General features: G+C 41.5%; 1 protein-coding gene across 1 annotated transcript in view; it reads right to left on the reverse strand.

Annotated features, from left to right (window-relative positions):
- The window catches only part of LOC138637828 (mediator of RNA polymerase II transcription subunit 12-like protein), a 293,681-nt gene that overhangs the window by 215,761 nt on the left and 50,757 nt on the right, over positions 1-27,163 (reverse strand). Inside the window, exons 2-4 of the mRNA XM_069726755.1 lie at positions 21,939-22,028; positions 19,899-20,008; positions 5,922-6,057 (exon numbers count right to left, since the gene is read on the reverse strand). Of these exons, the coding sequence (XP_069582856.1) occupies positions 5,922-6,057; positions 19,899-20,008; positions 21,939-22,028 (336 nt within the window). The remainder of the gene's footprint in view (positions 1-5,921; positions 6,058-19,898; positions 20,009-21,938; positions 22,029-27,163) is intronic.

Raw genomic sequence — 27,163 nt, forward strand, 5'->3', positions numbered from 1 at the left:
AGCAGAGACATTTGTCTTCACATTTAATTCACTCTTTTTTAACACAAATACGGATATTTTATGTGACTTTTTTTGTATTTATTAGTCTTGACATCAGTCCACGGTCAATAACAGGCATTTACCTAAAGCACAGTGAGAAGCCTTGTAACATATTCAATGTGTACGAGACATCTAATCTTATAGAGTTGACAAGCGATGATGTAAACCAATCACCTAGTTTCGCCATTGTCTTTAGAACATTAAATTGAGATGACCAGGTATGAGTATGGGTACCGTCACACTATACGATTTACCTACGATCACGACCAGCGATATGACCTGGCCGTGATCGTAGGTAAATCGTAGTGTGGTCGCTGGGGAGCTGTCACACAGACAGCTCTCCAGCGACCAACGATGCCGAGGTCCCTGGGTAACCAGGGTAAACATCGGGTAACTAAGCGCAGGACCGCGCTTAGTTACCCGATGTTTACCCTGGTTACAAGCGTTAAACTAAAAAAAAAAAAACAGCACATACTTACATTCTGGTGTCCGTCAGGTCCCTTGCAGTCTGCTTCCCGCACTCAGTGACTGCCGGCCGTAAAGTGAAAGTGAAAGCACAGCCGCTGTGCTCTGCTTTCACTTTACGGCCGGCAGTCACAGTGCGGGAAGCAGAGACGGCAAGGGACCTGACGGACACCAGAATGTAAGTATGTGCTGTTTGTTTTTTTTTTAGTTTAACGCTTGTAACCAGGGTAAACATCGGGTAACTAAGCGCGGCCCTGCGCTTAGTTACCCGATGTTTACCCTGGTTACAAGCGAACACATCGCTGGATCGCATCGCTAGATCGGTGTCACACACACCGATCTAGCGATGACAGCGGGAGATCCAGCGATGAAAGAAAGTTCCATACGATCTGCTACGACGTACGATTCTCAGCAGGATCCCTGATCGCTGCTGCGTGTCAGACACAGCGATATCGTAACGATATCGCTGGAACGTCACGAATCGTACCGTCGTAGCAATCGAAATGTTATAGTGTGACGGTACCCTATGTCTCTGGAATTGATTGTATTTTGATAGGATTGCTCCTGTGATATTGTAACCAAACGCAACGCACTGACTGCCAACACAGATACATCATCATTAATCAACTAATGGGTTTGGGGCTGTAGATGCTATAACATAATTAAAAATGGTCATATGATAACCCTAAGGCTGCCGTCACACTAGCAGTATTTGGTCAGTATTTTACATCAGTATTTGTAAGCCAAAACCAGGAGTGGAACAAATAGAAGAAAGTATAATAGAAACATATGCACCACTTCTGTATTTATCACCCACTCCTGGTTTTGGCTACAAATACTGATGTGAAATACTGACCAAATACTGATAGTGTGACGGCAGCCTAATCCTTTTATATTATCCACAGATCTAGCATTGCTTTTCCATTGTCTCCCACTGGACTATGGGGCTGAATACACTAACATAAACGCTGCAGCCAGTGATTGACAGGAGTCGTCATGGTTATATCATGGCTTTAACAAAGTAAACATACATTGGCAAGGAATCAATTAGGCTGCACTGTGAGAGAGAATTGTGACTAAGAACTTTTTTATTATGTTTATCACACATGCAGACGGCATTTTTGCAAGCCGGACGATCCTCTAGTGGGAGTTCCTCTGCTACATCATTCAAATTGCATTATTTTTTCAATTGAAATCATTTTTTTAAAAAATGGCTAGATAATACTGTTATATACTTGTGCTGGCCCCTGCTGATCTCTGGATTTCATCCATGCCAGTTCTGGAAGTCACATATGCTTTGTAGCTCAATCCCTTAACATTACAGATGCGTTATGTGGATGTCATGAGAGGGAAATATAAGAATATCCAATGGCACCACAACAAGTATGTAACAGCAATATGTAGAAACAAGAACTTTTCTTTTAAGATAAATTTAATGAAAAAAAGTGTTATGTTTTGGTGATTAACAGAGTAAGGTTCTATTTTCCTCTGGGACAGCTGTTTAAATTGAGGCTGTGCTCTTATTTTATACTCTGCTGTTGGAAAATTATGTCCAATGACCATACTGTTAATTATATATAAAAAAAACATACTAATTATTGACTTTGAAAATAAGCAATTTAAAGCTTTTGCATCTTTAGTTAATTAATTATGGGTTTTGCATATTTCAGCTCATAACTGTGCATGACATTTTCTAATGGAGACTGCATACATAACTTACAGTACTGTTCTTCTGCCCGTTCTGTAGAGAATATATGAGGATAACCTCAATTTTACAAAGGTTATTCTTTCGTCAGTAAAAACAAAGCAGTCCTTCTCTAAGCTCACAAGTCCATCAATTCAAACGCTCATCTCACTTTTTTTATTATCAGCATTTGAATCCTACAAAAACTGAATATTATGGCATTTTTGAGCTGGGAAATTTTCCAAAAATGGGAAAAGGGTAACATTAAAGATCAGATAAATCCCTCTAAAACAATGGACACCTCAAACTAACTCAACCTGCCCTCTAGATTTATGTGACCCATTGGGTGTCTGTCATGTGGCAAATCCAGCAGAGTGTTGTGGCTTCAGTTATACATCAAGATTTAAACAGCTACTGTATTAAAGAGGTCCTCCTGTCACTTGCCATAAATATGGAATTTTTTACCTGGTCTAAATACTACAATGCTCCGATTCCCTTGTATGTAAATCTGGTATTGATAGCTAAGGTGGTGTCATCATCCAATCTATTGAAGTCTTCTTGAGGATCATGGCTACTTGGCTAACAAGAAGAGATGAACATACAAGGAAGAGCAAATCATATCTCAGGAATGAATAGACGGGAGAAAACACAGACAGAAGAGGTCCATTGTGCAAGAACAATATATGAGCCCATTGCAATCCAATAGCTCAACAAAATCCATACTTCCACCTCCTTTGGAGGTAGACCTGCTTTGCTTTGGTGGGCCTCCTATTCCTTTGGGCAATTGTGCAGCTGCATAAGTTGCAACCGTGGTATGTCCACACCTGTGGAGACGTTCAGGAACAATATAAAGGGAAGCCAGATTCTCCAGAAGAAGGACATGTAGACCAGGTAAATACATATTTATAGCACAAGTAACAGAACCTCTTTAAAGCCATTTCAACATGTGAATAGGAGATTTTTAACTTTATTCAAATTAAAAGTGTGAACAAAAAAATTGAATGTGCTGCACATTTTAAAAATCACAGCATTTTCATAGATTCCACATCGAAAAACTGATTATGAAGTCAATAGCAATACAATAGAGGTAATCCTTGTGTCCATGCACTGGCCAGCTTGAAGGTTTAGAGGTTCAATTGCCAATGACAAATTCCAGCACCATATTCATTGTTTTTGTTTGGAGAGGCCCCAAATTTCTGAGTACAAATTCATCGGTATGCCTATACATCAGCGTATATTTTTCTATAACTTTTTTTGCACACATTTTTTAAAAGAACTATCCACTATAATTTTTGATTCAGTTAGGACCCAGCTTAATATATGCCAAGAGGACACTGTATTGGCATACTGTACATTTGGCTATTAAAATGTATTGGGATGTTGACACATTCAGTATGTTGAAAAAATATTCTGGCCTTTATACGCTGACAGAGCACCATTGGCTTGCTGTAAATTGGGTATTAAAAAGTAGTCTCCTATCTCCTATCACCTAATGTCTACCAAATATCCTATTGAACGAGTTGTTTCTCTATTAACCTTACTTCCATCTATTTCTATGGACCTCTCACTGTGCTTCCTCATTGTACTCCAGAAATGTGGAAGAGCCGTGCACAATGCCGACAAGTCATTGCTCGGCCACAATTTTTTAGCGCTACCCCTCATGCTTTCTACTACTTAAGCATGGGCCTCTATAGTTCACCAGAAGTCGATATGCAACAGTAACAGTCAACAATTTGGGAAGTTTAGAACATTACTCCAGATGTGTGGTCAATGGTCATCAAAATGTAAAGCTGAAGGTAGATTTAACTTTCTGCAATCAAATTTAGCTGGAAAGGGAAACATAAAGTGCAAGTAATTATGGAACAATGCAATGCCACAAATTTATTATACAACATAATATATATTACAAACATATTAATTTGAGATCATAAATCAATGTAACTATATCTATTTTCATAAATGTGATGGGGACATGACTATGTGCCACTAGTATACAAGTATTTCACATTCTTCTCCAGCCGCTTATTAGTGCAGATTTATTCACAGGCTGCACAGAACTATTTTTCCCCAAATATCCATTAGATCCTTCAATTAAAATACACTGCACGTAGGAAAGACATTTTTTAATTGGAGGCGGCTGACGGATAGGTTCTGGTCACATGTTCTACCATAAGCAGCCATTTTGAAAACACGAAAAATGTGCAGTTTATGAATTAGGGTGCACCAACAAGAACAGGAGGTGAATTTAACTTAAAATTATGATAAAGTGGCCAATTGATTTGATAGGAAAACCCCTTTAAGCTATGTTGTCTATAAAAGTCATCACAGTTCACATTCAGTTGTCATTTATAGTTGCAAGATGGATAATAGTGGGACCACACAATGCACAACACAAAGTTCTAAAAGAAGCAGCTCCTAAATGGTTCCTCCACGAAAAACACAAGTGTTTACTGTAATAGACATGTCAGGAGGACTAACAGGTCTTCTTAAAATAAAAATCAGATCATGATGGATCGTTTATGAGACTTTTCAAGTAATAGAATCTGTTGATAGCTTTTCATTGATCATTGTTTTAACATACAGAAAAAAATAGAGAACTGTGGTCGCAGCCTGTATCTAAATCTACTATAGACCTTATTAAGTGTAAAATATTGAGAAATTCTAAACACGAAAAATAAGGAGGGCACCACTATAAGTACATTACTGGGATCTCCTATAGCCAGTAAATCATATATATGTACAAAGAACAAGAAAAAGACAGGCTATATAAAGAAGGGATCACCAGATAGAATCACAAGATAACAAGTGCGTTTTTATTAATGAACAGCTACACACAAAAATACATAAAAACAATTAAAAAGTCAAAAAAGACAACAGACGAGATCAACCATGTGAGGTGATCAACCCCTTCAGGAAGTGCATGGAAAATATACACATTGATCTGAATGAAATACAAAATATTACATACTCCCTATAAATTGTCCTACACAATTCCCTAAAATGCAAGACATAAATACAGCCAACATGGGTAATTCTAGAACTATGTAGGTAGAAAAACCTAATTCGATTTATAATCAAAAGAGGATTGCTAACCATATGAAAATGCTTGCAGTGAAATAAAGCATCCCATGAAAATGGCAAGACCTGCAAAATGCCAACAACAAATCAATAGGGAAAAGAAAGCAGAACAACAATATAGCATACCTGCAGCAAGCATATAATGATGCCAATGGTGTATGTTATAATGAGGGTAAGGCAACCTAAGCAAAATATCCATGCTCCTGTAGGGGCAAACAACGCTTGCTGCAGGTATGCTATATTGTTGTTCTGCTTTCTTTTCCCTATTTGATACCTTGCATTTTATGGAATTGTATAGGACAATTTATAGGGAGTATGTAATATTTTGCATTTCATTCAGATCAATGTGTATGTTTTCCATGCACTTCCTGATGCGGTGGATCACCTCACATGGTTGATCTCGTGTGTAGTCTTTTTTGACTTTTTAATTGTTGTTATGTATTTTTGTGTGCACTGTTCAGTAATAAAAACACATTTGCTATCTTGTGATTCAATCTGGTGATCCCTTCTTTATATAGCCTGTCTTTTTCTTGCTCTTTGGACATTTGTATTCAGAAATTCTGTAGCACGAGCCTATGTTTTTCATTAAAGCACATATTTTATTTTCCTTCTGGATATTGTCAGCGGTACGGTAGGACTCAGCATGCAATACTACCTTAAGCTTTTTCACCAGGTTCATATAAGCCCTTTTGTTCTCATCTGAACTTCCTTGACAGACACTGGAGAGATCAGAAGCGAGGGTCCCATTAATAAGGACACCCAGCATATCAAGAACAGTTGTGAATAATTCACTGTGAAAGGAAGAAAAGACACATGAGCTTTTTTTATTACTCAGAGAGAAAATAGCAACAAGTGTGCTTTGTGTTTTTGTGTTACCCCTGTACTGCCTGAGGGGGGGAAATCATTAGACAGAAAATGTGAAATGTTCTCAAAATATGAGTTAATTGTTTGGTTATTGAAGTCATTCCAGATGTTGTAAGTCCCATATATTTGTTCATTTATTTGTATATTTGTATTAGGTTTGATTGGGTCAACAAATAGTTTTTAAGATAATAATATTTCCTTTGATCACAAAACTGTAAAGCACAGTTTGATACTGGCCAACCTTTGAGAAGAGACATCTGGAAGATTTTGAATGCAAAATATGTTACCTTATACCACAGTCATTTACCTTATACAAGTCATTTACAACAATGGCATGTGTGAACTACTTTCATCACGACGCAAAATGAAAATAGACCTCAGGGACCCACTAAGATACTGTATATACTCGAGTATAAACCGAGATTTTCAAACCAAACAAATGGGCTGAAAGTACCCCTCTCGGCTTATACTCGAGTCATGGAAGGCGGGGGGGTCGGCGGGTGAGGGGGAGCAACGCCTGTCAAATACTCACCTGCTGCCAGCACTCCTGGCGCGGTCCTCACATGTCCCATGGTCTTCGGGCGCGGCAGCTTCTTCCCCTGTTCAGTGGTCACTGGTACCACTCATTAAAGTTATGAATATGGACTCCACTCCCATAGGGGTGGAGCCGCATATTCATTACTGTAATAAGCGGCGCCATGTGACTCACTACAGGAAGAAGCTGCCGCTCCCGGAGATGTGGGACATGCGGGGACCGCTCCAGGAGCGCCGGGAGCAGGTGAGTATGTCATATTCACCCTTCCGCGATCCACCGCTGCTCCATCTTCCACGTCCTCTGCAGTGACTGTTCAGGTCAGAGGGTACAATGATGTTTTAGTGTGCGCGCCGCCCTCTGCCTGAACAGTCAGTGTGGAGAGACGGACGCTGAGGAGCAGCGGGCAGCGACGAGAGGTGAGTATGTCATTTTTTTTTTAGTGCAGCAGCATTACATGTGGCACAATGCTATATGGAACATCTATGGGGCCATAAAGATCTGCATGGAGCATTATATGGGGCATCTATGGGGCCATAATTAACTGAATAGAGCATTATATGTGGCATCTATGGGGCCATAAATTACTGCATGGAGCATTATATGGGGCCATAATGAACTGCATGGAGCATTATATGGGGCATCTATGGGGCCATAATGAACTGCATAGAGCATTATATGGGGCCATAATGAACTGCATGGAGCATTATATGGGGCATCTATGGAACCATAAAGAACTGCATGGGGCATTATATGGGGCATCTATGGGGCCATAAAGAACTGCATGGAGCATTATATGAGGCATCTATGGGACCATAAACAGCTGCATGGAGCATTATATGGGGAATCTATGGGGCCATAATGAACTGCATAGAGCATTATATGGGGCATCTATGGGACCATAATGAACTGTATAGAGCATTATATGGGGCATCTATGGGGCCATAAAGAACTGCATGGAGTATTATATGGGGCCATAATGAACTGCATGGAGCATTATATGGGGCATCTATGGGGCCATAAGGAACTGCATAGAGCATTATATGGGGCATCTATGGGGCCATAATGGACTGCATAGAGCATTATATGGGGCATCAATGGGGCCATAATGAACTGCATGGAGCATTATATGGAGTATCTTTGGAGCCATAAAGAACTGCATGGGGCATTATATGGGGCATCTATGGAGCCATAAAGAACTGCATGGAGCATTATATGGGGCATCTATGGGGCCATAAAGAACTGCATGGAGCATTATATGGGGCATCTATGGGGCCATAAAGAAGTGCATGGAGCATTATATGGAGCATCTATGGGGCCATAAAGAATTGCATGGAGCATTATATGGAGCCATAAAGAACTGCATGGAGCATTATATGGGGCATCTTATGGGGCCATAAAGAACTGCATGGAGCATTATATGGGGCATATTTGTATATGGAGCATCTTATGGGGCCTTAATGAACTGTATGGAGCATTATATGGGGTCTATTTTGTATGGAGCATCTTATGGGGCCCATAATGAACAGTATGGATCATTATATGGGACTCCTGATTCAATTTGGATATTCAAAAACACTTAACCTACTGATGTCTCAATTAATTTTACCAGTAGCTGCTGCATTTTCCACCCTAGGCTTATACTCGAGTCAATAAGTTTTCCCAGTTTTTTGTTGCAAAATTAGGGGGGTCGGCTTATACTCGGGTCAGCTTATACTCGAGTATATATGGTAATACAGACCCCTGGAAATGATTGAAAAATTAGTAAATAACTATAGGCTTCATACTTAACTCACTTATCTAATACAGACTAAAAACCCTAAATACATACCCCTGATAAAACGGCATAAATAAACACAGAACCCAAATGAATTTTTCAAAACATAGAGACACCAGACTTCTAGTAAAACAGAGATCCCAGACCAAATACCCTAAATAATTACAAATCGTACACCAGATTCTGCAACTTTTCTCCAGTGATCTCGGTCGCATACCGTTCTGCCCTGGCACACGACTATACCAGTAAAATTGTTCTGATGAAGGTCCGGATATGGACTGAAAATGTTCAACCTTTTTGCTTTATGGATGCACAATAAACAATTTGTCTTTTCAAGCCACCATACCATTTGAGTGCCAAGTTCTTTTCTATTTTTAGTTAAATGCCGCTGTCAAACGCTGACAACGCCATTTAACTACTGCTTCCGGCCATCCGGCAGGAAATGCGCTTATCGCCGACCCCGTCACATGATCGGGAGTCAGCGATGCGCCGCCATAACAACCAGAGGTGACCTTGAGACCTCTATGGTTGTTGATGCTGGCTTGAAGCCTGTAATTCTACTACATAGAGGTGATCTATGTTTCGCCTCTATGTAGCAGAGCTGATTGAGTTGTGCCAGCTTCTAGCCTCCCATGGCAAAAGTAAAAAAAATATTTAAAAAAATATGAAATAACTAAAAAAAATCTTAAAGTTTAAATCACCCCCCCATTCGCCCCATTCAAAATAAAACAATAAAAATAAAATCAAACCTACATATATTTGGTATTGCCGTGTTCCGAATGGCCCAATCTATCAATAAAAAAAGGATTAACCTGATCGCTAAATGGCGTAGCGAGAAAAAAAATTGAAATGCTCGAATTGCGTTATGCAATAACGGGCGATCAAAAGAACGTATCTGCACCAAACATGGTATCACTAAAAATGTCAGCTTGGCGCGCAAAAAATAAGCCCTCACCCTACCCCAGATCACGAAAAATGGAGACGCTACGGGTATCGGAAAATGGCGCAATTTTTTTTTTTTTAGCAAAGTTTGGAATCTTTTTTCACCACTTAGATAAAAAATAACCTAGACATGTTTGGTGTCTATGAACTCATAATGACCTAATGACATGGAGAATCATAATAGCAGGTTAGTTTTAGCATTTAGTGAACCTAGCAAAAAAGCGAACAAAAAACACGCATGGGATTGCACTTTGATTGTAATTTCACCGCACTTGGAATTTTTGTCCCATTTTCTAGTACACGAAATGGTAAAACCAATGATGTTGTTCAAAAGTACAACTCGTCCTGCAAAAAATAAGCCCTCACATGGCCAAATTGACGGAAAAATGAAAAAGTTATGGATCAGGGAACGAGGAGAGCAAAAAAACGAATACGGAAAAACGGAAAATCCCAAGGTCATGAAGGGGTTAATGCTCCACCATAATTAATATGATTATTGCAGCCACACCAGTCGCAATTGTGATGTTTGTATATAACCGTAGAGGTCAGTGATTGGCAGTAGAGGTCATACATGACATGGTGACAGATGGGACATCATCACTGTATGACTGGTGATGACTAGAGATGGGTGTACCAGTGCATCTGTTGCTGTTTGAGGTTTGCTAGTTTCCCTAGATGTGGGGCCAGTTTGTGTTCCCTCTGTAGGTTTTGTTGAGGTTCATTAACACTAGGTGTTAAGATATTCCTTCTAGGTTAAGTTCATACACGTTATTATGGAAGTGTTGGAGCTTCTCCTTGATCTCTGGTCTGTTGATGGCATCTTTACATTTTGAGGCCGACATAATGGGCCATTTGAAGGATGTAGACACACTAAAGAGGCCGGACTGCTGCAGAGTTTGTGAGGGCGATATGTTTGTGAATTTGATGTATAGGAGCAGTTGGTTGTGGTCTGACAGATGTGTTTGTAGGGTGACTATAAAGGTGCCAATGTTTGTAGTGTCAATATCTGTGATGACATATTCAATCACGCTGCTGCCCACGTGGGAGTTTAATGTGTTTCTTCCCAATGACTCTCCCTTGGTGCAGCCATTTAGAGTAAGAAGTCTTAGGCTTCGACATAGGTTCCACAGTGTTCTGCCACTTTTATTGACTGTGCCGTCGTAGTTGTTACTCTCAGTGTGTACTGGGTTGTCACGGTCAGTTTCTGCTCCGAATATACAGATGATTCCATGAGTGGTCAGATAGTCTCTTTCCCTTCCCATTCTTGCATTGAGGTATCCGATGAGAACATTGTTCAGAGTCTGGAAATAGGCAAATTCATTCTGTAGGGTCTCAAAGCTGTCAGGGTTGAAGTATGGATACTCTGGAGGAGCTACGTATGCTGCACAAAGGTAGATGTCAGCCCGAGAGGTGAGGATGAAGCAGCTTAGTCTTACCCAGATGTGGCTGTCGCTTCTCTTCACTGCTTTGATATCTTCATGATGCTCCTCTCTGTACCAGATTGATATTCCTCCTGAGCTCTGGCCCAGTTTAGTGCTTTTGTTTTTCAGGGCCGGAATAGCTTTCCTTGTATCCAGTGGGTACAAGGGATTCATTATCTGTTTTAGTCCATGTTTACAGGAGAATCTGTCTATCAATGTTTTTCTGTTTTTCAATCATTGATTGAAGTCTGGATCATCTACCTTACATCAAAATGTGTTCATATCCTGGATGTTCCAGCTACTGATAATTAGAGGTGACATTGTGTACTATATACCTTGTAATGCCATGCATAGGACAACTTGGCTTGCTGACTGGTGACTATGTTATAGGCAATTGGTCCATTTCCATGAGTGTTTTGCACTGAGAGATGAGCATTGCCACTGCCCTGCTATACTCTGTGTGGGGCGGGTGGTGTCTTTCCTTGTTTGTGTCTCTCATGGACTAATTTTGGGTTCAGGTAGCAATCTCCAGTTTGCTGAGCATATTAAATTTTAGATTTATTTGTTGGCAGTGCTCTTTCTACAGGTTTTTGGCTTGTGTGGGTTTCATGTTTCAGGACTCTGTTGAGCACTATGTCTTTGAGTTCTTTGTCAAATAGGCTGACACCTTAGATGTTGAGATATTTATCATCATACAAGTCAGGAGGTTTATGACGGGATGACGGGAAGTTGTGCTAGTGTGATGTCTGCCGTTGAGGTGATCTTGGCTGCTAGCTCTCTGTTGATGTCTTGGGTGATGTGTTTGGGGACATCTTTTCATTTGGATCAGGAATGACAAGATGATCTTACATCCAGCGAACTTCTGTCATGTGGTCTTTTCTAGCTGGCACTATGGTCCTGCTACTTGTTTGGTGCTGGTCCTGCAGGTTATTGGTGTCTGTATGGATGATGATGTGGTTTGGGTTAGTGAAATATAGATTATTAATTACAGCTGGCACTTGTTCTATAGTTCTATAGTTGAGCAGCAGATTCTGGAAACCCTTTTTTTCTGTTGCGTTGCGTTGTGTTGAGGTATTTTCCATTGGAGTCTATAATCAGCACTGTATCAGTATGACGTGGTGATTGGCTGCTTCCGTGTGGTATTTGTTTGATTGTCTTCTGCTTGCTGCTCTGTTATGTTGTAGTGGCCTGCTATTGTCCTACACTTGGGGTCTTTATGATGTTTGGCTGTGGCCCATCCTGTATTTCTCGGTTGTTTTCTGCTTTGCTCTCGATATTTAGGTGATTATTTAAGTTAGTGGTATTGTGGCGGTTGGCTCTCATTTTGTCTGTACCTCTCATCTTCCCTTGGTCCCCCTCCTGAGTTAGGGGGGGTGTCTGTTTTTCTAGCTATGCAATCTCTCTTTTTAGTTTTGCATTTTTTTGCTGTAGTTCATGTTTGATTTCCTGCAAGACTGAGTCCGGGACACACTTCAGTCTGGTTGTCTCTGGATGTATGTGGTCATTTGTCTTTCTTTGGAGTGGCTCCTTAAAAAGTATGATATCCTTTTTCAGTTGTGACAGGCAGTCTCTGAGTGTTTCCAGTGAGGGGAGTGCATGTAGGGCTTTAGGCAGTAATGGGTTCTCTGGTGGTCCTCTTTGTAGAGGTAGACCCTGTGCTGTTCCTACATGCTTGCCTACTTCTTTATATGTTTGAGTCTTGACTTTAATATGAGGACAAATTTCCTCAAATGCCTGAAGATTGTCCTCATTGCTCTGTATGACTATTGTGCCAGAGTTGTATAGATTAATGGTAATAGTGACGTCATCATTTTTTGGGTCATTTACTCTGATTTGTCAGCCCCTGCTGATGCCACATTTTAAAACGTTTTTATAGTGTTTGCACAGGGCTATGTGCCAGGTGGAGAGCTGCTCGCTATAGAAGAGGACATTTGTATTTTTCTTATCTTCCTCCTTAAGGGTAAAGTCAGCAAAGAGGGTTTCTGTTTTTTGTCTGATGGTGGAGTATTTCATTGCCATTCTTGCACCCATGCTCTTGTGATCTCTGGGTTATGTTATACCCATAATGCCTGACCCTCTGCTGTCAGTTGTGGTTAGAGTACTGATCTCTATACTGGGCTCAGTTACAGGTCTGGGATTCTCGGTATCTAAAATGTGATTTCATAGGATCATAGAATGTTAGAGTTTGGAAAGGACCTCCAGGGTTATCATGTCCAACTCCTGCTAAATGCAGGAATCTCTTAACCATCTCAGACAGATGTCTGTCTATCCTCTGTTTGAAGACTTCCATTGAAAAAGAACTTGCCACTAGACATGAGTGAATATGTTCGGCTCCCTCCTAATTCAGCAAGCTATAGCGCTTACCAAAGAAACTGCAGCGGGAACCCGGCTACCTGTGTGACAGTCACAACACATGCATGGAGAGTTTAATCTGTATCTTCTTCCTTTCAGTTCCATGCCATTGCTTCTCATGTTTTCCATTTGCAAATAAGAATAAGGATGATCCCACTTCACTTTCCATGTTTTCTATTGGGCTTGGTGTCTAGAGGGATTTTATTAGGTTTGGAGATGCAGAGAGATGTAAGGAGATGTCCTTACCTCTTGATGCTCTGGGGTCTGTCAGTCTTGATATTTTCTGCCATCTGCAGCCTGTGCTGTGCTATGGATATACTTCTCGCTTGTCATCTAAAATTCCTCTTTTATCCTGGTGATCTCTCTCTAATTCTCTCTCTCTCCATGGCTGGCACCCATACAAAAAGTGGCTGCCAGTCAGCTTCTGACTTTCATTAATAGAGCTGCTCCAGTCATCGCACAGTACACAGTGAATGCTGGAAGTAAGCAGGCCCTGGCACATTGACTGACAGCCATTGCTACTCTGATATGCTGCAGAAATGGATGTCAGTCAAAGTACCAGGACATGCTTATGCTGCCACTCTCTATATACAACCCAAAATATATAGGCCTAACCAAGGCACTTCCAATATATATACTCCTACAAACCACGGAAGCATATGCCAAATAAGAGATTAAAATAGTAAACTTTATTTATAACATAAATACAGACAAACGGAGAAAAACAATACAAAAAGCTGCCACTACAGAGTCATGTCCTACTAAACTCCCCCAAGGAAGAAGCTAAATGCGAAACGCGCGTCGGGGTCCGTGCTGCTACAACAGGTCATGTATTGCTGTTCTATTTTGAGCCCTCCCTTTACTACCTACATTATGCATTATTGCTGATATTGGCGGCTAATATTGCTTTGTCACATGGCACTTTACTTCGCTTTGGTCCCGTTTTGAGGATAGCGTGGTCTCTTGCATATTTGCACCTTATTTATAAATATGGGTTATACATAAAATTATAACTATTGTCACTAGGCACTTTATTTATACTTTATTTAGGACCTGCGCTGCCCTCTTTGGGTTTATATATATTTCTCCAGCGTCCATTGAGTGATGATGGTAATTATTTATATTATGTAGCATTAGATTATGACTCGGTGGAATTGTGTGACATTTTTTCATTTAATGCACCTGTGAGTTTAGATATTCTTGGTATGTACTGTACTTTGTATTTAGGATAGAACTTACTGTTCCAGGTGCTGATATATTTGATGATAATATATATATATAATCATTACTTCGTGGTAGCTATTATTACCTAAAGCTATAAAGGCTTTTGTTTGTACTGAGGACATGACTCTGTAGTGGCAGCTTTTTGTATTGTTTTTCTCCGTTTGTCTGTATTTATGTTATAAATAAAGTTTACTATTTTAATCTCTTATTTGGCATATGCTTCCGTGGTTTGTAGGAGTACACTCTCTATATACTCAGCAGTGACTGTGGCTGCACTAGCATACCTGTATGCCTAAAAGTCGGAGGCTTTCAGTGTGATGGCCGCACAGCATTAGAACGCTATTAACGTGCAGTTTATTCCCATATATGCAGTTTGAAAATCCATGTCAACCCACCCAGCCTGTCTGACAGCTGAAGCTTGTGATGAGCATTGTGAGATCTGTGCAGCAGCAGGGAGGAGGGGCACTGCAATGCTGTCATCTTAGATGGGAATTGTGGCACATTTAGTTTAGCCTTTTATTTGTATTATTTACTAGCTGAAGAGCCCGGCGTTGCCTGGGCATAGTAAATATCTGTGGTTAGTTATAGCACCTCACTTTTTCCCCCTCACATCTCTCATTTTCTCCCTCACACCTCTCATTTTCTCCCTCACTCCTCTCATTCCCCCCTAACACTTGTCATTTCGACCTCACATCTGTCATTTTCTGATCACTCCACTATTTTCCCTCACTCCTCTCATTTTGCACTCACACCTTTTCATTTTCACCTCACACCTCTCATTTTCACCTCAGTATATACATGTTTGTCATCTCCCTTATATATAGTATACACCTGTATGTCATCTCCTGTATATAGTATATACCTGTATGTCATCTCCTGTATATAGTATATACCTGTGTGTCATCTCCCCTGTATATAGTATATACCTGTATGTCATCTTCTATATATAGCATATACCTGTATGTCATCTCCTGTATTTACTATATACCTGTAGGTCATCTGCTCCTGTATATAGTATATACCTGTGTGTCATCTCCTCCTGTATATAGTATATACCTGTATGTCATCTCCTCCTGTATATAGTATGTACCTGTATGTCATCTCCTCCTCTATATAGTATATACCTGTGTGTCATCTCTCCTGCATATAGTATATATCTGTGTGTCATCTCCCCTGTATATAGTATATACCTGTGTGTCATCTCCTCCTGTATTAGACCTCGTTCACACGTTATTTGCTCAGTATTTTTACCTCAGTATTTGTAAGCTTGTAAGCTAAATTGGCAGCATGATAAATCCCCAGCCAACAGGAAGCCCTCCCCCTGGCAGTATATATTAGCTCACACATACACATAATAGACAGGCCATGTGACTGACAGCTGCCGTATTTCCTATATGGTACATTTGTTGCTCTTGTAGTTTGTCTGCTTATTAATCAGATTTTAATTTTTGAAGGATAATACCAGACTCTTGTGTGTTTTAGGGCTAGTTTCGTTTGTCAAGTTGTTTGTTGAGTTGCGTGTGGCGACATGCATGTAGCGACTTTTGTGAGATGAGTTTTGTGTGGCGAAATGCGTGTAGCAACTTTTTGTGTGTCGAGTTGCATGTGACAGGTAAGTGTAGCAAGTTGTGTGCAGCAAGTTTTGCGCATGACGAGTTTTGCGCGTGGCGAGTTTTATGTGTGGTGCCTTTTGAGTATGAGGCAACTTTTGCATTTGTTGCAACTTTTGTGCATGTGGCAATTTTTCCGCGTGTGCAAGTTTTGCGTGTGGCGAGTTTTCCATGAGGTGAGTTTTGCACTTGTGGCGAGTTTTGCATGAGCCTAGTTTTTGCATGTGGCGAGTTTTGCGCGTGGCGAGTTTTGAGCGCCGACTTTTGTGTTTTGACTTTTATGTGGCGAGGTTGGTGTATGTGTGGTGAAATGTGTGCTGAGGGTAATATGTGTTCAAGCACGTGGTAGTGTGTGGCACATTTTGTGTGCGTGTTCATATCCCCGTGTGTGGTGAGTATCCCATGTCGGGGCCCCACCTTAGCAACTGTACGGTATATACTCTTTGGCGCCATCGCTCTCACTCTTTAAGTCCCCCTTGTTCACATCTGGCAGCTGTCAATTTGCCTCCAACACTTTTCCTTTCACTTTTTCCCCCATTATGTAGATAGGGGCAAAATTGTTTGGTGAATTGGAAAGCGCAGGGTTAAAATTTCGCCTCACAACATAGCCTATGACGCTCTCAGGGTCCAGACGTGTGACTGTGCAAAATTTTGTGGCTGTAGCTGCGACGCCTCCAACACTTTTCCTTTCACTTTTTTCCCCATTATGTAGATAGGGGCAAAATTGTTTGGTGAATTGGAACGCGCGGGGTTAAAATTTCGCCTCACAACATAGCCTATGACGCTCTCGGCGTCCAGATGTGTTACTGTGCAAAATTTTTTGGCTTTAGCTACGACGGTGCAGATGCCAATCCCGGACATACATACATACATACACACACACATACATTCAGCTTTATATATTAGACTAGCTGAAGAGCCCGGCGTTGCCTGGGCATAGTAAATATCTGTGGTTAGTTATAGCACGTCACTTCTTTTATTTTCCCATCACGCCTCTCATTTTTCCAATCACATCTTTAATTTCCCCCCTCACATCTCTCATTTTCTCCCTCACACCTCTCATTTTCTCCCTCACTCCACTCATTCCCCCCTAACACTTGTCATTTCGACCTCACATCTGTCATTTTCCGATCACTACACTATTTTCCCTCACTCCTCTCATTTTGCACTCACACCTTTTCATTTTCACCTCACACCTCTCATTTTCACCTCAGTATATACATGTTTGTCATCTCCCTTATATACAGTATACACCTGTATGTCATCTCCTGTATATAGTATATACTTGTATGTCATCTCCCCTGTATATAGTATATACCTGCTGTGTGTCATCTCCCCTGTATATAGTATATACCTGTATGTCATCTCCTCCTATATATAGTATATACCTGTATGTCATCTCCTCCTATATATAGTATATACCTGTATGTCATCTCCTCCTATATATAGTATATACCTGTATGTCATCTCCTCCTATATATAGTACATACCTGTATGTCATCTCCTCCTGTATATAGTATATACCTGTGTGTCATCTCCCCTGTATAAAGTATATATCTGTGTGTCATCTCCTCCTGTATATAGTATATACCTGTATGTCATCTTCTATATATAGCATATACCTGTATGTCATCTCCTCCTGTATATAGTATATACCTGTAGGTAATCTGCTCCTGTATATAGTATATACCTGTGTGTCATCTCCTCCTGTATATAGTATATACCTGTATGTCATCTCCTCCTCTATATAGTATATACCTGTGTGTCATCTCTCCTGTATATAGTATATATCTGTGTGTCATCTCCCCTGTATATAGTATTTACCTGTGTGATCTCCTGTATTAGACCTCGTTAACACGTTATTTGCTCAGTATTTTTACCTCAGTATTTGTAAGATAAATTGGCAGCCTGATAAATCCCAAGCCAACAGGAAGCCCTCCCCCTGGCAGTATATATTAGCTCACACATACACATAATAGACAGGTCATGTGACTGACAGCTGCTGTATTTCCTATATGGTACATTTGTTGCTCTTGTAGTTTGTCTGCTTATTAATCAGATTTTTATTTTTGAAGGCTAATACCAGACTTGTGTGTGTTTTAGGGCGAGTTTCGTCTGTCAAGTTGTGTGTGTTGAGTTGTGTGTGGCGACATGCATGTAGCGACTTTTGTGAAATGAGTTTTGTGTGGCAACATGCGTGTAGCAACTTTTTGTGTGTCGAGTTGCATGTGACAGGTTAGTGTAGCAAGTTGTGTGCAGCAAGTTTTGCGCATGGCGAGTTTTGCGCGTGGTGAGTTTTATGTTTGGTGCCTTTTGAGTATGTGCAAGTTTTGTGTGAGGCAACTTTTGCATGTGTTGCAAATTTTGTGCATGTGGCAATTTTTCCGCTTGTGCAAGTTTTGCGTGTGGCGAGTTTTCCATGAGGTGAGTTTTGCACTTGTGGCGAGTTTTGCGTGAGCCTAGTTTTTGCATGTGGCGAGTTTTGCACGTGGTGAGTTTTGAGCGGCGACTTTTGTGTTTCGACTTTTATGTGGCGAGGTTGGTGTATGTGTGGTGAAATGTGTGGTGAGGGTGGTATATGTGTTCAAGCACGTGGTAGTGTGTGGCGCATTTTGTGTGTGTGTGTTCATATCCCCATGTGTGGTGAGTATCTCATGTCTGGGCCCCACCTTAGTAACTGATCGGTATATACTCTTTGGCGCCATCGCTCTCATTCTTTAAGTCCCCCTTGTTCACATTTGGCAGCTGTCAACCTGTCACCTGTCAACCTGTCACCTCCAACACTTTTCCTTTCACTTTTCCCCATTATGTAGATAGGGGAAAAATAGTTTGGTGAATTGGAAAGTGCGGGGTTAAAATTTCACCTCACAACGTAGCCTATGACGCTCTCAGGGTCCAGACGTCTGACTGTGCAAAATTTTGTTTCTGTAGCTGCGACGCCTCCAACACTTTTCCTTTGACTTTTTTCCCCATTATGTAGATAGGGGCAAAATTGTTTGGTGAATTGGAAAGCGCGGGGTTAAAATTTCACCTCACAACGTAGCCTATGACGCTCTCAGGGTCCAGACGTGTGACTGTGCAAAATTTTGTTGCTGTAGCTGCGACGCTTCCAACACTTTTCCTTTCACTTTTTTCCCCATTATGTAGATAGGGGCAAAATTGTTTGGTGAATTGGAACGCGCGGGGTTAAAATTTCACCTCACAACATAGCCTATGACGCTCTCAGTGTCCAGACGTGTGACTGTGCAAAATTTTGTTGCTGTAGCTGCGACACCTCCAACACTTTTCCTTTCACTTTTCTCCCCATTATGTAGATAGGGGCAAAATTGTTTGGTGAATTGGAACGCGCGGGGTTAAAATTTCGCCTCACAATATAGCCTATGACGCTCTCGGGGTCCAGACGTGTGACTGTGCAAAATTTTGTGGCTGTAGCTGCGACGGTGCAGATGCCAATCCCGGACATACACACACACATACACACACACACACATACACACATTCAGCTTTATATAGTAGATTTACTGATTTATTTTTGCATGGGACATATTAATATTATTTATTAGATTATAGAAAACCTCACACTCCAAATGTGGACATTTGGGCTGTGCAAAACCCATAAAAAATGTAATGGTATTTCCAACTGAAGAATGCATTATAATTATCCATTTATGTATTTAATTATTTATTTCTTTACTTTCAACTTTGTTAGGAAGATATTCAGAGATACAAAAAAGTAAATGACAATTTACATCCTAATTTTCAAAGAAAAAGAAAATACCATATGATAGCAAAAAGATAAGAACAGCATTGTTCTATCAATGAAAAGAGAAAATGCAGAAACGAAATAATAATAACATAAAAAATCTAAGTATAAACAATTTGTGGATAAAGATAACTGCCCAGAACTTACTTGTTTGTTTGTATGTCAACTGTTCCTGAAGTAATAATCTGAAGAAGCAACACAGCCCAATCTGCAGTCCATTGTGTGCTTCTCTGCACTGTGTCAAACATGCCCCCAACCTTTGGCCAAGAAAAGCAGAATATATTGTAAATGAGGACCAGATGCATGATTTTATTAGCGTGATACAAGTATCCTTGATATCCAGAGAGTTCCTGAAATCTCATATAGCATTTGATAATAAAATGGTACTTCTTTTTTCTAATCTTTATTGTAATCTCCTTTATATTAAATACAACTGTATGTTACTTAGATTTCCATACAGGGGCTCATTAACTTATTACGGATTCTCTAGAGTCAGTGAGAAGTGGTGCTTCCTGTGTCTGCATTTAGCTGTGTAATTTGATTATCCCAATAATCGTACTGCCCTAGGGCCTGGACAAGAAGGGGCCCTGTTCATATAATACATAGTTTAAAGATCCATCTGGGGACCATAGGCAGAGACAAGACTAATCTGGCCTTCCACCGGCTGGTTTCTTCCTGCACCTCTCCACTTGATTGGCAGGTCTCTCCTTTTGTACACACATGAGGGTGACACATGAGTAAACTAGTTTTGAGGCAGTTCAAGGCCCGTTTTGTGAGAAGGAAAAAATGATAATCAGTTCAACTTCGAGGGAGGACATTTCAGTGTGAAAACTGCTTGAATCCTGGTAGACCTTGTTTAGTCAAGGTGTGGTGAACAGAATGTGGGAGGAACACACCAGGCTGGTATCACGGTCAAAAATGGAAGATGGGTCCATGAGTATTGAGCTCCGGCACCAACGGCAGAACGTTAAAATATAACTTTTACTGTGCAAATAAAAACATGGTGTGAAAAAGCAAATAGATAAAAAAAAATTAAGGATCACCGCTATAAATTAGGCCATGTTCATATGTTACGCATTTGGTCAATATTTTACATCAGTATTTCTAAGCCAAACCCAAGAAGGGGTGAAAAATGCAAAAGTGGTGCACGTGTTTCTATTATGCTTACAAATACAGATGTAAAATACTGACCAAATACTGAATGGGTGAACGCGGCATAACGGTTGCTAACTCGAAATGTGTAAGCTTATGGATCTTTTTTATCTTTTTGCTTTGTCTCACATTTTTAGTTGCACAGTAACAGTTATGTTTTAACTTTTTCCCATCTTTTCTGGAGCCTAGTCCTTAGGAACCCTTCTTCCAGTGATGGGAGAAGCCAGCTAGAGATGGTGCTGGACTAGAAAACACAAAAAAGCACAGTAAAACCAAAAACACACTATTGCAAAAAAATCACAGTGGACAGCAAGTGCTAGTAAAAAGATGGAAAAACAGGGTATTTGGTTGATACGTTTTTTGCAAAAAATGTATATTAAGCCGCTCTACCAAACGTCAAGGTATACCCATATCAGAGCAGTCCTAACTAATGTATGTAATCCCTATCTGATGTATTTAAAACCTGGTCATATGTACAATACCTATATGTACAATACCTGTACTAGTCATATGGTGCTGGACTAGTCACATCTGTGTCTATGGTTCCTGGTTAGATCTTCAAATTATGTTTTCTTGAAAAGCTACCACATTTCAAAGGAAATAATACCTGGCTGGAATCTTGTATCCAGGTTCTGATTTATGGTACCCATTGTTTTGTCAATGAATAAGGGTCCCATTAAATCCCTCTATCCTCCCTTTCTGTGAAATACAGTCAAACATTTGGTTCAGTATTTAAACATTATAATGAGGAATAGTACCAATAATAAAAATTAAACACAAGATTGGGGCAGTAAACGGTCATGTTGAACAACTGCAGTTGCCACCTATTCAAAGAAACTAAGAAAGGGTGACAATTTGTGGATCAGTGCTCACCCCATCCCGCCCCTCACATGTACAGAATCCCAAAGATAAGGCTCTGCAGCACCCTTTGGAATAGAGCTATGGCACAGCCTTAATTTAGCACAGGCTAAATATGGTGGTGCCACATAGAGAACAGGAAATAAATAATAATGCAACTAGCAGTGCTAATGTTACCAAATTAAGCCTTAGCTGAAGAGCTTTGTGAATCATCTGCCGGGCTTTCACATCATCCTGATACTTCTCTTCTATCCAGTTACTCAGAATCTAGATTTGTGATGAAGGTACAAAGAGTTAAATCAATATTTGGACAGTAAACTATAACCATCACATATCCAGATAGAAATATTAACATTCAATTAATTAACCCTGTCCATTCTAACTATTCACTGATAAACCCCATTTTTGCACTAATGAGAGCCTCGTTCACAAGGAGCTCGGCACAAAAATATCAGAGCAACAATTTAATTACATATTGGATGGGGACTTAATTAAGCACATCTAGGAAAACTAAGTGTGATGCCAAAAGTAAATATTCAAAATGCAGTCATTAGAAAAACATAGTTGCATTGTTGTTAAAAGATATATAAAAACAGGTAAAGTAACAATTAAAACTAAGTGCACCCTCTTTGAATTTTATATAAGAATGCATGTATAATAGCATAATAAAACATTGGTCTTTCGAAGGTCTTGGAATTAGATAAATACAACTTCAAATGATCAACACATGTTGTTATTTATTGAATTAAAACTGCTAAAATGCAGAAGTAGTTTGAGAAAATGTAAGCACACCCCACAAATCACATGCTTTTAGAATAATCTTTATCAGCAATTAAGATTTGAAAGCACTTACCCTGCTTCCCCCTCTGGACTCAGTGAATATGTGATTACTGGGTGTAGGGAGGGATCAGGAGCTGCTGAGTCCTAGGAAACCTAGTCAGCTTTGTTATACAGCCAGGAGACTATAATTTTCTTGTAGCTAATATACAAGTTCTAGTTACAAGGTAATTCAGCAAAAAAATATATAATGATATATTAACCCCTTCCCGACCCATGACGCCACGTAGGCGTCATGAAAGTCGGTGCCATTCCGACCCATGACGCCTATGCGGCGTCATGGAAAGATCGCGTCCCTGCAGATCGGGTGAAAGGGTTAACTCCCATTTCACCCGATCTGCAGGGACAGGGGGAGTGGTAGTTTAGCCCAGGGGGGGTGGCTTCACCCCCTCGTGGCTACGATCGCTCTGATTGGCTGTTGAAAGTGAAACTGCCAATCAGAGCGATTTGTAATATTTCACCTATTATAACGGGTGAAATATTACAATCCAGCCATGGCCGATGCTGAAATATCATCGGCCATGGCTGGAAATACTAGTGTGCCCCCACCCCACCCCACCGATCGCCCCCCCAGCCCTCCGATCTGGCCGGTACACTGCTCCGGCTCCCCTCCGTCCAGTGCTCCGCTCCCCCCCGTGCTCTTGTCCGCTCCCCCCGTGCTCCAATCACCCCCCCGTGCTCCAATCACCCCCCCTGCACTCCGATCCACCCCCCCCGGTGTTCCGTTCCACCCCCCGTGCTCCATTCCAGCCCCCCCGTGCTCCGTTCCACGCCCCCCGTGCTCCGTTCCACCCCTCCCGCACTCCGATTCCCCCCCCGTGCTCCGATCCCCCCCCCCGTGGTCCCCCCCCACCCCATCATACTTACCGATCCAGCCGGGGTCCCGTCCGTCTTCTCCCTGGGCGCCGCCATCTTCCAAAATGGCGGGCGCATGCGCAGTGCGCCCGCCGAATCTGCCGGCCGGCAGATTCGTTCCAAAGTGCATTTTGATCACTGAGATAGATTATATCTCAGTGATCAAAATAAAAAAAATAATAAATGACCCCCCCCCTTTGTCACCCCCATAGGTAGGGACAATAAAAAAATAAAGAAATTTTTTTTTTTCCACTAATGTTAGAATAGGGTTAGGGTTAGGGTTAGGGGTAGGGTTAGGGGTAGGGTTAGGGTTAGGGTTAGGGGTAGGGGTAGGGGTAGGGTTAGGGCTAGGGTTAGGGTTAGGGTTAGGGGTAGGGGTAGGGTTAGGGCTAGGGTTAGGGTTTCGGTATGTGCACACGTATTCTGGTCCTCTGCGGATTTTTCCGCTGCAGATTTGATAAATCCGCAGTGCTAAACCGCTGCGGATTTATGGCGGATTTACCGCGGTTTTTCTGCGCATTTCACTGCGGTTTTACAACTGCGATTTTCTATTTGAGCAGTTGTAAAACCGCTGCGGAATCCACACAAAGAAGTGAGGCACAGCGATTTTTGTTTCCCGTAGGTTTACATTGAACTGTAAACTCATGGGAAACTGCTGCGGATCCGCAGCGTTTTCCGCAGCGTGTGCACATACCTTTAGAATTAGGCTATGTGCACACGGTGCGGATTTGGCTGCGGATCCGCAGCAGTGTTCAATCAGGTTTACAGTACCATGTAAACATATGAAAAACCAAATCCGCTGTGCCCATGGTGCGGAAAATACCGCGCGGAAACGCTGCGTTGTATTTTCCGCAGCATGTCAATTCTTTGTGCGGATTCCGCAGCGAATTACACCTGTTCCTCAATAGGAATCTGCAGGTGAAATCCGCACAAAAAACACTGGAAATCCGCGGAAAATCCGCAGGTAAAACGCAGTGCCTTTTACCCGCGGATTTTTCAAAAATGGTGCGAAAATATCTCACACGAATCCGCAACGTGGGCACATAGCCTTAGGGTTAGGGTTGGAATTAGGGTTGTGGTTATGGTTAGGGGTGTGTTGGGGTTAGGGTTGTGGTTAGGGGTGTGTTGCGGTTAGGGTTGTGTTTAGGGTTATGGCTACAGTTGGGATTAGGGTTAGGGGTGTGGGGGGGTTAGTGTTGGAGGTAGAATTGAGGGGTTACCACTGTTTAGGCACATCAGGGGTCTCCAAACGCAACATGGCGCCACCATTGATTCCAGCCAATCTCGTATTCAAAAAGTCAAATGGTGCTCCCTCACTTCCGAGCCCTGACGTGTGCCCAAACAGTGGTTTACCCCCACATATGGGGTACCAGCATACTCAGGACAAACTGCGCAACAATTACTGGGGTCCAATTTCTCCTGTTACCCTTGTGAATCAAAAAAAATGCTTGCTAAAACATAATTTTTGAGGAAAGAAAAATGATTTTTTATTTTCACGGCTCTGCGTTGTAAACGTCTGTGAAGCACTTGGGGGTTCAAAGTGCTCACCACATATCTAGATAAGTTCCTTGGGGGGTCTAATTTCTAAAATGGGGTCACTTGTGGGGGTTTCTACTGTTTAGGCACACCAGGGGCTCTGCAAACGCAACGTGACACCCGCAGACCATTCCATCAAAGTCTGCATTTCAAAAGTCACTACTTCCCTTCTGAGCCCCGACGTGTGCCCAAACAGTGCTTTACCCCCACTCATGGGGTATCAGCGTACTCAGGAGAAACTGGACAACAACTTTTGGGGTCCAATTTCTCCTGTAACCCTTGGGAAAATAAAAAATTCTGGGCTAAATAATTATTTTTGAGGAAAGAAAACGTATTTATTATTTTCACGACTCTGCATTATAAACTTCTATGAAGCACTTGGGGGTTCAAAGTGCTCACCACACATCTAGATAAGTTCCTTTCGGGGTCTAGTTTCCAAAATGGGGTCACTTGTGGGGGTTTCTACTGTTTAGGCACATCAGGGGCTCTGCAAACGCAACGTGACGCCCGCAGAGCATTCCATCAAAGTCTGCATTTCAAAACGTCACTACTTCAATTCCAAGCCCCGGCATGTGCCCAAACAGTAGTTTACCCCCACATATGGGGTATCACCGTACTCAGGAGAAACTGGACAACAAATATTGGGGTCAAATTTTTCCTGTTACCCTTGGGAAAATTAAAAAATTCTGGGCTAAATAATTATTTTTGAGGAAAGAAAACGTATTTATTATTTTCACGGCTCTGCATTATAAACTTCTATGAAGCGCTTGGGGGTTCAAAGTGCTCACCACACATCTAGATAAGTTCCTTTCGGGGTCTAGTTTCCAAAATGCGGTCACTTGTGGGGGGTTTCTACTGTTAAGCCACATCAGGGGCTCTGCAAACGCAACGTGGCGCCCACAGAGCATTCCATCAAAGTCTGCATTTCAAAACGTCACTACTTCACTTCCGAGCCCCGGCATGTGCCCAAACAGTGATTTACCCCCACATATGGGGTATCATCGTACTCAGGAGAAACTGGACAACAACTTTTGGGGTCAAATTTCTCCTGTTACCCTTGGGAAAATAAAAAATTGCAGGCTAAAAGATCATTTTTGAGAAAATATTTTTTTTTTTCATGGCTCTGCGTTATAAACTTCTGTGAAGCACTTGGGGGTTCAAAGTCCTCACCACACATCTAGATTAGTTCCTTTGGGGGTCTAGTTTCCAAAATGGTGTCATTTCTGGGGGATCTCCAATGTTTAGGCACACAGGGGCTCTCCAAACGTGACATGGTGTCCGCTAATGATTGGAGCTAATTTTCCATTTAAAAAGCCAAATGGCGTGCCATCCCTTCCGAGCCCTGCCGTGCGCCCAAACAGTGGTTTACCCCCACATGTGGGGTATCTGCGTACTCAGGACAAACAGGACAACAATATTTGGGGTCAAATTTCTCCTGTTACCCTTGGGAAAATAAAAAATTCCAGGCTAAAAAATCATTTTTGAGGAAAGAAAAATTATTTTTTATTTTCATGGCTCTGCGTTATAAACTTCTGTGAAGCACCTGGGGGTTTAAAGTGCTCAATATGCATCTAGATAAGTTCCTTGGGGGGTCTAGTTTCCAAAATGGGGTCACTTGTGGGGGAGCTCCAATGTTTAGGCACACAGGGGCTCTCCAAACGCGACATGGTGTCCGCTAACAATTGGAGCTAATTTTCCATTCAAAAAGTCAAATGGCGCGCCTTCCCTTCCGAGCCCTGCCGAGTGCCCAAACAGTGGTTTACCCCCACATATGAGGTATCGACGTACTCGGGAGAAATTGCCCAACAAATTTTATGATCCATTTTACCCTACTGCCCATGTGAAAATGAAAAAATTGAGGCGAAAAGAATTTTTTTGTGAAAAAAAAGTACTTTTTCATTTTTACAGATCAATTTGTGAAGCACCTGAGGGTTTAAAGTGCTCACTAGGCATCTAAATAAGTTCCTTGGGGGGTCTAGTTTCCAAAATGGGGTCACTTGTGGGGGAGCGCCAATGTTTAAGCACACAGGAGCTCTCCAAACGCGACATGGTGTCCGCTAACGATGGAAATAATTTTTCATTCAAAAAGTCAAATGGCGCTCCTTCCCTTCCGAGCCTTACCATGTGCCCAAACAGTGGTTTACCCCCACATGTGAGGTATTGGTGTACTCAGG

This window comes from Ranitomeya imitator, chromosome 5 (genome assembly GCF_032444005.1).
Source record: "Ranitomeya imitator isolate aRanImi1 chromosome 5, aRanImi1.pri, whole genome shotgun sequence".
Classification (NCBI taxonomy): domain Eukaryota; kingdom Metazoa; phylum Chordata; class Amphibia; order Anura; family Dendrobatidae; genus Ranitomeya; species Ranitomeya imitator.